The sequence below is a fragment of the Spea bombifrons genome, chromosome 3 (assembly GCF_027358695.1).
Source record: "Spea bombifrons isolate aSpeBom1 chromosome 3, aSpeBom1.2.pri, whole genome shotgun sequence".
NCBI classification, from domain to species: Eukaryota; Metazoa; Chordata; class Amphibia; order Anura; family Pelobatidae; genus Spea; species Spea bombifrons.
In genome coordinates this window covers 33,785,260-33,797,451 of record NC_071089.1, presented here as the reverse complement: position 1 = coordinate 33,797,451, position 12,192 = coordinate 33,785,260, and the positions used below count along the sequence as shown (strand labels likewise).

The 12,192-nt window shown below is 37.6% G+C and overlaps 1 protein-coding gene across 1 annotated transcript; it reads left to right on the top strand.

Annotated features, from left to right (window-relative positions):
• Positions 1 to 1,175: 1,175 nt before the first annotated feature.
• On the top strand, positions 1,176 to 12,189 carry ACAT2 (acetyl-CoA acetyltransferase 2). Its single transcript, XM_053460161.1, has 9 exons — positions 1,176 to 1,316; positions 2,853 to 2,987; positions 3,478 to 3,659; positions 4,428 to 4,545; positions 5,076 to 5,219; positions 5,801 to 5,923; positions 6,019 to 6,173; positions 7,839 to 7,949; positions 11,888 to 12,189. Exons 1-9 carry the CDS (start codon positions 1,262 to 1,264, stop codon positions 12,059 to 12,061), a joined length of 1,197 nt encoding a protein of 398 aa, XP_053316136.1. The 5' UTR covers positions 1,176 to 1,261; the 3' UTR covers positions 12,062 to 12,189.
• Positions 12,190 to 12,192: the final 3 nt, after the last annotated feature.

Sequence of the window (12,192 nt, the reverse complement as noted above, 5' to 3'; positions counted from 1 at the left end):
ACTGCATGTGTTCTAGTGGTATCATCTTACTCCAATTTACGAGACAAACACCCTTTCTTCTTGTACTGCCAGGTGGTAAAAGAATGGCTCAAACGTAATCACCCGGTTGGACACTAACACATCTGTGGAGGAACAGCCTTAATTAGCATTGCCATAAATTAGCTCAGTGTGGTGTTTAAGCAGGGATAGTCGACCAAAATATTGTGACTGACACAATGGCAGCCTGCAGGTAGAAGGAAGTCTATTGGAATCCATTTATCAATGATGTCCTATGTTACTGTGTACAGCACTTTTTCATTGTCCACAGACTCCATAAACATTGGCTCTGAAAAACCTGTAATGATAGATATCCATACTGCTTTTCAAGTGGCTAGAGGAACTGGTACCACAAGGTGCCTACACCCTGTTGTCTCTAAACTTATTTCCTAATTTATGATTATATATATTAATTCTAGAGCATGATTTATTAATTTACCCCAACCGGTGGACAGCTGCTGAGTTGTTTTGGACCTTCTGATTCATTGAAGGAAGAGGAAACCTTCATCCTGTCAACTTTGTTGGGTGGGACTTCTTGGCATGACACAGCTATCATTGAGTCAAGAAGACTGGGTGGGACACATAGGTGCTAAACATCAGTAATTTTATTATTAACTGAGAAAAAGTTTTAAAAAGAATTATTTTAAAACTAGGTTGATTAATTTTGCTATTACATTCGTCATTCGGATGAATTAACGTGATGCGTGCAGGCAACCTCCGCTGCTGCCGGCACTTCTGCCGGGGCTTCTATGGTGGCGCACCAGAAGGTGATTTCATGCTGGCGCTCCGTCATAGAAGCTTCGGGCAGCAAAGCTTCCCAGTAATCATCATGGGGGGATGATTCATAGTATTGCGGGGAACACTTAATTGCCATATGACAGAAAAGCAGGCAGCTAGGTGGTTATCATGGTAACTGAAATAGCTTCTTAAAAGCTCATGTGTTTTTATATGTGATCAAAACCTGTAGATGAAAGACTAAACTCTTGTTTAACACGCTCGAAGAGGAACAGCACCTTTAACTTTAATACATTCTCCGAAGGAGAGCAGCGTGTGTAGAAATGATGAATTTGGTCCTCTTCGCCGACAGGTGGCGATGTTTTCCTGGCAGAGGCGTAGGGCACAGGGAGCAGACAGCCCGCTGGTATATAGGGAGTAGAGGAGCTGTCACGGTTCACATCTAGTAGTCCGGCTTCCTTGCTGCGTGTTGAGATATCAGAACTGAAAGATGAGTCCAGCTCTAGAACCGGTGGTGATCGTCTCTGCAGCTCGCACTCCTATAGGTACTATTTGCATTATTTTGCAACTCTATGAGTAAAGATACCCAATAGCAGAAAAGTCATCTATAGAAATATGCTCTTTCATCTGGTAGACACTTTATGTGTATGAAATCAAGGCGACTGTATATTGGTTGTTATATGCTGTATAATGCACTGTATTCTCTATCAGAAATCTTTGATAATGTTATATATATATATATATATATATATATAGATTATACTACCTAGATCTTATATCAACGTTATCATTATCATATCGAGTTGCTATACCTGTAATTTATCCAGCCTTTTTTTTTTTTTTTAATTTGTAGATATTATAGCATATTTCAAAGTTAGGGTGTGATCATTATGTATGGGGAAAACGTGTTTAATTTATACTGATATGTGTGGTGCAAAAGCTTTAATTCAGATTAAGTAGGATACAATTACTGTTTTTAATTAACAAAAGCAACGTATTACCCTATTGCAGGACTGCTTATAGCGTGCTTTCATTAACGCTATACAATCCCGGCGCGCTCCGTTGTTATGGGGGCCGGGGTAATGCTTTTGGATGTAGTTTATGAATATTCAGCAGATACGAGTGTGGAGTGCGGTGAGGTACAATCAGCGTTAATGCTGATTGGCTGTCTTAGGTAGAACCATGTCAGTGTTTTACATTCTGATTGGTTGGTTACATGACAGGTTTCCCCCCTGGGTCCTGATTGCTTGTCTGGATAGAATCGTTTCATTTTGCTGTGCTTTGATTGGCTAGGCGGATCTGCATGAATACTGCATACTGCTGAGCTAAGGCGGGGTTACATGGGGTCATACTTGACACAGAATAAAGTAAGATTTCGATTTCCAAAATAAATACTGTTAAAAGGGACACTGTCGGCATAATAAATTCGGGTTTTTTTAAACGGTATTTTACTTTTTGTGCAGTCAGTGTAATTTGCTTTTAGCGTATTTATTTTAAAATTAGAAAAATGGAAGCTGAGATTTGTGGCAAATTATGACAGAAATGGCATTTTTTGTTGCCCTCATAGTATTCCCCCCCATTGTTTAAGGGCATATTGTTATTATTTCTTATTATTAATAATCATATCTTTTATTTATATAGTGCCAACAATTTATGCAGCGCTTAATATAATACATATATTCGAGGCATATGAAAAGACTTGTATTGACCAAGTAAGACAAACAGACACGTTAGGTGGAGATGGCGCTGCTTACAATCTTGAGGAATATATATGAGACCATTGTTCTCATTCTAATGCTGTTTATTCTTTCATTGTCAAGTCAAATTATGTCATATACTACTTGTTATGCCCTGTCTACCCATTTTACAGCGGTATATAAAACAATAAATAATAATTGTGTTCTATATCTGTGTTCCCCAGCTTTTTTGAGTGGGCCGTAGATCACAAGGACAATTGTTCTGGAGAGCTGGACTAAGGCACTTGAGAACATATAAATAGCTCTAGCAGGCCATGTGTCAGTCGACCTTTAGCCTTGGTGTAATGTTCAATGCAAATCCAAATCTCTCCATGTCTTCCCCAGGTTCATTCAATGGAGCTTTGTCCAGCTTACCTGCTCACGTCTTGGGCTCTACAGTGATCACAGAGGCTTTGAAACGAGCGAACGTTAAAGCCGAAGAGGTCTCTGAAGTAATATTTGGACATGTTTTGACTGCAGGTACATGGTGTGAAAAATTAACTGAACCCACTTTATTATAGTCTACAGTGCTGAGGGGGACAGTTTATCCAAGAAGAATGCATACTATGGTACTTTGTGCTTTAGTATACATTCTTTAAGCAAAAATAAACATGTGCTTAGGTAGAAGCTGCAGCTACCTACCTCCTCTGATGATTCTCACAACTGATTGGCTGCTTGAAGAGAGCTTTCTGTGCATGCACTGAAGCTGACTGATAGTAAGTATATCACATGCAAGGAGATGAGTACAGTGCTGTACCCATTTTTTTTTTTTAACATATGTTTTTCACACTCAAATGCTTCAGATCATCAAACTAATCTTAGTATTGTATAACCCGAGTAAATTCAAAATGCAGTTTTTATTTAATTATCATTTCATTTATTAAATGACAGTAAAAAGTTAATCCCCAGAAAAAAAACATGCAAAAGTAGTAGCCTTGTTTCTAATACTTTTTTAAAAAATATTTTTCAGGTGCAGGGCAGAATCCCTCTCGACAAGCCAGTGTAGGTGCTGGTATTCCTTATGCTGTTCCTGCCTGGAGTTGCCAGATGATATGTGGATCTGGCTTAAAAGCGGTCAGTTTAGGGGCTCAGTCTATAATGACCGGAGAATCAGATGTTGTGGTGGCAGGAGGAATGGAGTGTATGAGCCAGGTGAGAAGTGCATTTTAATTTTTTCAATTCTTTGAAAAACCAGCTAACAGCACATGTATTGCAATGACATAATCTAGATACTGTGGAGAATCCACATTAGACAAGATTGTAAACTTGCAAGCAGTGCTATCTCCGCCTTTTGTATCCGCTTGTCTTAGTCTGTCAGTTCTAGTCTTGTCGTACCCCTTGAATGTATGTATTGTAAGAAGCGCTGTGTAAATTGTTGGTGCTATATAAATAAAAGATGATGGTAATATTAATAATAACAATTTGACGAAGTATTGCATATTCTTCCAAAACCACATGTTCTAGGCTTTATTCATCTATAATTCAATAGTCTGATTATTCCTTAATATTAGATTAAAAAATATGATGTAGGATAGTACATATTGGCTTTGTTCGCGCTGCATCACACCTCCCAAATGTCCCTCATTATGAGGACAAGCGCCTCTGAGATGTATGTACAGTATCACAATTGTTAGATATTTCTCTATTTATTAAAGTTGCGGGTAACCTTAGGAATGGGTCAAGCCACAGTAGCAGTACCCTTCTCAGTACCCTTTTCACTACAGGTTTTATTTATTAGTACTTCCCTTTAAACAAGAATGGAAGCTGTTGACTGCCTTTTGACACAGGAAGGATAGATGTATTAAAGTGTGAACAGTGATGAGACTCCAACATTAGTCAGAAAAGCTGCACCTTCAAAGCACTCACTTTCCCATGCAATATATTTCTCTCACAAATGTGGTTTCCTGACTCTATTTCCAGGCTCCTCATTTAGTACACATGCGATCTGGAGTAAAAGCTGGTGATGTCTCCCTACAAGACAGTATTCTTTGTGATGGCCTAAATGATGCATTTTACAAATACCACATGGGGATCACAGGTAAGAAAGTAGTCTCAAACATCTCCTGCCCAATAATTTTATACAAATCCATAGAAGAAAACCACAGCACGGAGCGCTTATAGGTTCGCCATTTTAGCCTTTAGACAATTTTTTTTATTTCACTGTAATTGCCATTTAATTATTTTTAGTGCCAGATAAATAAGCAATGTAGTTCCATCTCTATATAGCTACTGTAAACTATATTCACAGCACCAACAAGAAGGAACCTAGCACATGGCTATAAACCTTATCAGCATTGAATGGATGTACCTTGCAGTATGTTCTGATCTGAACAACAACAAAATGTTCCTCACTTGTCTTCTGGACCAAACAGCACTTTGGTTTATGTGGGAAGTTTCTTGTATATCATCTAATTTGTGTGCGTTATACTGGACAAAATCCGTAGTGCTTCCAATGGGGTGACATTTTCCTTTCCTGGTGGGTCTCACTTAAGGGAATACGCATCTCTCCAAATAACCCTTTGGCCAGTTGCCTCCTTTTACATAATCTGTTACATTTTATCTTTTCAGCGGAAAATGTGGCCAAACAATGGAACATCTCCAGAGAGGAACAGGATCAACTTGCTGTTCAATCCCAGAACAGGACAGAGGCGGCACAAAAGGCTGGCTACTTTGACAAGGAGATTGTACCTGTTTCAGTGCCTTCCAGAAAGGGTAAGCAACCATATTTTTATGTTATATATATATATATATATATATATATATATATATATATATATATAATAAATTAGATTTTCTTTATTCAGACATGATATAAAATAGTTTGTTTTGTTAAATCCTTTTCCTGACAATATAAAAACGAACTCCTTGATTGATAAACATGATGGATGTTTACTAAAGTGAACTCTGCTCCAACAGCCCTTGGTTTAGTTGCAACTAAAGAATTGGCTGAACTTGCTATTGGGTTAGTTATGAGTATCTGCTCAAAGTCTATATACTTTATAGGAGTTTTTACAATTGTCATAGTAATTGGTACACATTTCTAATCAATAAAGCATTAAGAAATTATTTCTAGTACAATGGACTGTTTTAACTCTTCCTGGAAATAATTCTTTCCATCAAATTGTCTCGTTAATCAGTTTTGCCTGGAACGCTTAATTGCCATGTGACACAAAGGCATACAAACTGAAAAGTTGTTGTCTTCTGTGTTTGGTGTGTTCAAATTGACATTTCATTATTTATCCAAGGACTCATCGAGTTTGTGGCTCTCACTAGTAACATTTTTTCCCCCCTAGGCCCCGTGGAAGTGAAAACAGATGAGTTTCCAAGACATGGAAGCAGTGTAGAACAAATGGCAAAACTAAAACCTTATTTTCTTAAAGATGGAAGTGGCACAGTAACTCCCGCTAATGCCTCAGGTCAGTTACAGAAAAAAATGTGCATCTGTGGTCTCAATCAGTCTTATGAAATATTCTCGCAACCTTTTTTCTTACGACTGACCTGTCTCTGCCAGGTATCAATGATGGAGCGGCTGCAGTGGTTCTCATGAAGAAGTCTGAAGCACAACAAAGAGGCCTTTCTCCGTTGGCACAGATTGTGTCCTCTGCCCAGGCAGGAATCGATCCATCTATTATGGGAGCTGGACCAATCCCAGCAATTAAAAAAGCTGTGAGTTTAATTTCAGTACAGCCAATAGTCGCAGTACTCTGTTATTTTTGGAATATAATGTTGCGAGGCTTCATTGCTCAAGTTGTTTTTGTTTGTTCAGGTTATGGTACTTAACAAACAAATAACATACAATGTTGGTGAGTTTAATAACATTTATGAAAAATCTATGTGCTTTACATAGAAACATAGAATTTGACGTCAGATAAAAACTGTTCAGCCAATTTTCCCTGATGTAAAGACTCCAACAACAATCAGTCCTTGGTCTGGTACCATAGTCATGATAGGATAAATTTATGCCTATCCTGTGCGTGCTTAAATTCACGCACTGTATTAGCCCCCTCCACATCTGCTGCATAAAAATAAGCTTCCCTCCCGTTTCTATTGTATCTTCCTTCTTCTTTCCTCAAAGCTAAACACATTACGATCCCTTAGTCTTTTCTGATAATTTATATCCTGCACATTTTTGTAGCTCTCTCCAATGTGTCAATATCCTTCTAGAGATGGGGTCTTCAGAACTATACAAAATACAGGCCTCATGGGAGCTGTAAAGTGGCACAATAAACTCCCCTTTCTACTAATGCCTCTTGCTTTATTGCATAGCCTGCTGACTTTTACATCAGAAATATTTACTCCTAAGTCTCTCTCTTCCTTTGTCATTATCCCCAATGCTATATTCTGCTTTGGGATTTTTACGTGCCAATTGCATTATTTTACTTATCAACATTTAAACAGCAGCAATACTCTCGACCATTCTTCTAATTTACTTTAAATCGTTTGCAATTTCACTTGGTCTATCCTGTTGCAGACCTTGGTATCAATACATACTTTGCCATTAAGACCTTCTGCAATATCACTAAGATATTAAGTACTGGTCCCAATACTGATCCCTGAGGTACCCAAGTAGTAACAAGTCCCTCCTCCGAATAGATACACTGTTAACTACAACCGTTGTTGTGTTATCAACTTTTTTTGAGATCCAAAGACTACAATGTATTTACTATGGGTGCAGTGTGGCAAGCCTTACTGAAATCTAGATTAACTACTCCTCCCTGGTCTATTTGTTACCCAGCCAAGAAATAAATAAAATAAAATCTTGCCGATCTAGGCTAATGCTTGAAACTTGGGTATGGCACTTAAATCTGAAATCTCATTACATTTTATTTTTAATATTGCTCTCTTTCTTTCTTAAACGGTTCTTTTGTATAATGCATGTATGCTTATTAGTCATTTGTTTTCTAGCTCTATCTTAACACTCTGACCTTTTATCATACTGCCTGCAGTAAACAGTAGAATGGTTCATTACTAATCATTGGGCTGTACACTGACAAAAGGTAAAGGACTTCATTAGAATCATTTCAGTGTAGTGATTGAGCAGGGAAAGTCACCCAAAATATCATGATTGACAGCTAGGGCATCAAACAAATCAGCAAGTAAGGAACAAAATGAGATAAAACCAGATGTTTGCCATTACTGTATATAGCACTGTATTTTATGCTTAAATATTTTTTTCCCTTCCTAGGGGTTTCTGGTAAACAATAATATATAACAGTGGTCATATATGTGTTTTCTACTTATAAATGGGTGCATATCATGCAATATTTCCAAGACCATTTCAAAATGGATAGGAATGAACTTGCCTTTTCCATTTTTTTCCTTTGCTTATAGGTTGAAAAGGCAGGATGGAGCCTTGATGATGTGGATGTTTTTGAAATAAACGAGGCTTTTGCAGCTATTGCATGTGCAGTGACTAAAGAGTTGGGGATTAATCCGGAAAAGGTAAGGTTTAGACATCAAGTAAAATGTACTTACCAAGGACTTGCCTGCAGGAGTTGCATCTGCCCTGGAGAGGGAACTTTTCACATACCTCATTTTCTTAGACATCTGACCCAATCTCATCCTATGCTTTTGTCCAGCGGCTGTATCTAGTATGATCACTCACCAGGGGCAGTTTCTTAGATATACTCTTACTAGGTCACACAGAGAAGTAGCTACTTCGTTTTGTGCCCGAGGCAAGAACAGAACTGTATTTCTACAGAGGTTATTTTGAGGAAAGTAGATGAATAAATAACAAGAAACTAATGATAGTAGAACTGTTTATTTCAGTTCCATAAGATTCATAAAGATATGTTACTTAGCATGAGTAACTTGCACGAAACAAAAATCACAATTGTCACAACTTGTATACAAAATAAACTTGGGTAAACAAGGTATCAAAAATACCATAAAAATACAATTTTACACAAAAAAGTGTTCTCTGTATTCATAAATTTAAGTATTAAAGTGTTTTTTTCATGGTAATTCATGAAATATATAACCATAATTGAATACTTACAAAAATAGAAAAAAAAATATAATGCAATAATGTTCAGTAAATAATAATAAAAAAAAAAATCTATAACTTTCACATTGTAAGTGTGCAATGAGTGTTTATAGAGGGTTCCTTTTTAGTTGCATACCACTGTGTTCCTCAAGATAGTATACAAGTATCCTCATTGTCTATGAGAATATATGAACCAGTGCAGTTCAGATATATTACTTCAGGTATCCATAAATCCACACATGTAACCATAAGGCACAAAACAAATTCTCGGATGTCAAGTGTCCAGAGATCTAAAACATCAATCAATATAAATAATTCTAAATAATAAAAAAAAAAAAACAAGGAGCTTATTAATTAAAAACAAAGTGTGCCAGCAAAAACTGCTAACAAAAGGCAAATAGGCAAAGATATATTTTATGTAAATAAATGCAGTGAATAGGTTTAAATAATTGCAAATGATCAGTAAGTTAGCTTTGCACTGTAGATCCCATCATCCTCTGCCAGACAAAAGTATGTGTGATGTGAACCATGTCAGCAGTGGGTTTGTTCTTACTTTTCTTTTGTTTTCACCTAAAACTATAATTATATGTGATGGAGTAAGAGTATATTTAAAAAATAAAATATGGCATATGTATATGGTCTAAACACCCCCCCCCCATCTCTTTGGGTTATTGATGGGGTTCCTTGGTAGTCCAAATAGACACTTCCCTAATGATCGTTGGTTTGCAGCATCACAAGCAGCCACGAGCATTGCGAGTGGTAGGTATATGGCTTCATATCTCTGCGCTTCTCTGAATGGCTGGGCGTGCAGCTCAGGCTAAGCAGAAGACAGAGATTTAACCCCCCCATCATCCTATCATCAGTCCCTTTTTCCCCTCCTTTCTTATGTCACAACTCTTTTCCTCCCCCAATGAAGTTCAGTTATAGATCTTCTGACAAATCACATGCATTTAAGGTAAAGATTAAATAAATGATGCATGGAAACCCTAAACTGAAAGCATAGATCACAGGTTCCACACTCCAGAAGCCAGCCCTAGCACCCAGATTGCTCTCATAAGCACTTGCCCCAAAGTTCAGATTGCACCTCTTCTGGGAGGTCATCTGACCCCTGACTAGGGATAGGCATGGACATTTTCACAGTTGCTATACCCAACAAAGTTTCATTTCTTTAAAAGGGTACTGAATCATTCTATGGCCTTTCGGGCCCAAGACAGTAACGGTAATGGATACACACTCACACTCTCTCTCACTTAATGGATACACACTCACACTCTCTCTCACTTAGGGCAAGTACATCTAATGTACTAACACTTTCAAAACAAAAAAACACACTCCCACAATTCCTTCCTTATCACTTTGATCCTCCATTCTTTCTTACTCTTTGATTTTTTTTTTCTTCTTCCTCATCTTTCATCACTCCCCATCTCTCTTCTCTTTATCTCCCTCCCTCATTAGTTTTCCATTTTCTTACTCTCTCTCTTTCTCCCCGTCCCTTACCTTTCTGAAATCATGTGGTCTGTCCATACAGACCTGTCTCAGTGCTCCAGGCCCGTGCATCGGCATCAATAACTGCCACCCTTTACACGGAAGCAGTGAAATAAAGTATTCTTTGTGAGACTTGCTGTTTCAGATGCTTATGAACTTGCCTAGTTGAGCCAACGGTTATGTGCTTTTTTGTGATCACTTAAGAAAATACTGTGTATCATTGTACACTTGTGTTACACTGCCCCTGGTAAAACACTTATTATGTATATATATATTTCAAAATCTTTGGTTCACTTTGCTGTTTTAATGGGAAAACAAGGGAACTTTTTAGCTGTGCTAACATAATTGCAAAGGGGGTTTTGTAATGATCAAAACTTGGATTTGCGAACACAATGTGCCATCGGATCACTGGTGAGATGGTTGCCGATAAAGAGTCTCTGTATGACTATGAAGATGTTCCATAAAAGAAAAACAAAATCAGCTGTTTCCAGCACGGAAACAATCTCTTGTTCTTCGCTATATTTCTGATCTTTGATGTTATTTTAACAGACATATAAATAGGTATGCTTACACAGAAGACATTGTTAGAGAACAATTTTTCTTAAGCATGATTCTTTTTCATTTTTTTATGTTTCCATGCCAATTTAAGGACAGTGCTTTCTGTTGGTACCATTTTAGATGTATAGTCCAGTATTTAATGATTATATTAAAATCAAACTAGATGAAGGAAAAAAAAAACACATTTTACTACTACTGTCCTAAACCAGTGCAGTTGAACAAAATACCATAAAATATGAGCACAAAATGGAACATCTCCGTTCCCTTTTCCAAACATAAAATTTCCAAATTACCTTTCGTTTGGGACGGTTTAGCAGTCCACCAGCTCAAAATACCCCCACATAAGTATATATTTTTGGAGAGGAGCCTACGAGGGGCATTTGGACACCAATCACTGGAAGAGGGCCCGCTTAATTTTTACATGTTTTTATAGGATTGTTTGTGAAGAAAATGAAGAGAAACCCACCAAAGTACAGCCAGATTATAGAAATACCCCGCATGCAATAGTTTCTGCATATGGTTTGAAAGCTACAGGGCACACATGACCTGTGCATTGCATCACAGCACACAGAATAGGGTGATAATACACTATACAGTTTAGATAAAAAAAGTATGCTCGTTTTTTGCTTTTCGTGTTCAGCCGATTTTGTAGACCACAACTCCCATTACCCTTTTCAGCTTGGCTTAGGGTGATGCGAGTTGTAATCTGAGTCATCAGCCCATTTCTAAAAAGAAAAAGGTAGTGTTTAGTGATTTTCTAATTGGGTGACTGCCATGTTTGATCCCCTGCATGACAGCAGGGATCAGCCTGTTTCTTCAGTGTGCCAGCCAGCTGATCTAACTATAACTTTCAAAAGCTGCTGCTCAGTCTGCAAACCAGCAGCACACCCAGATGAATGGAGCATCAAGTTTATTGTGGACATCATGCAAGACTTTCTACATAGGGAGGATGAATGGCAGTTCCTGAGGGTGGATGTCGATCACAGCAGTCATTTTCTAATTTACTGTTAACTTTTATTAACTAGGTTCTATGCTATATATATATATAAATGTTTTTTAAGGCAGATTTGTTCATGTCATAATCATGAAGGTTTTAAGAGGTTAAGATTGCAATGGCATTCTTTAGGCAACCCACATTAAGTTGTAACACTATAAAGCTTCCTGCAACTGTAGTTCAGGGCAGAGTTCAAAATAAAAATAACTAGCACTTATGTATTTTATCATATTGAAAATACTTTTTGCTCTGTTCATAAAAAGGTTTACATACACTTGATATTTTGCATCTTTCAAGAAAAAAAAGGATTACATAGATCTATAGTTTTAAATGTGATAAATCTTCTTCGTATTCCAGGTAAACATTCAAGGTGGAGCCATATCCCTGGGTCACCCTCTAGGAATGTCTGGCTGTCGTGTTTTGGTTACACTTCTGTATGCGCTGGAGAGGACAGGTGGAAAGAAAGGGGTAGCTGCACTTTGCATAGGGGGTGGCATGGGAATAGCCATGTGTGTCGAACGAACAGGCTGATTGCCTAATTTCATGGTATATGGGTATATCAAGGCACCCGTAATCTCACATTCCAGGAAGTCAAACCGCTTGTTACTTTGGGCATTTTGGGAACTAATGTGACACTAATACAGTTAATTTTAATTAAACGT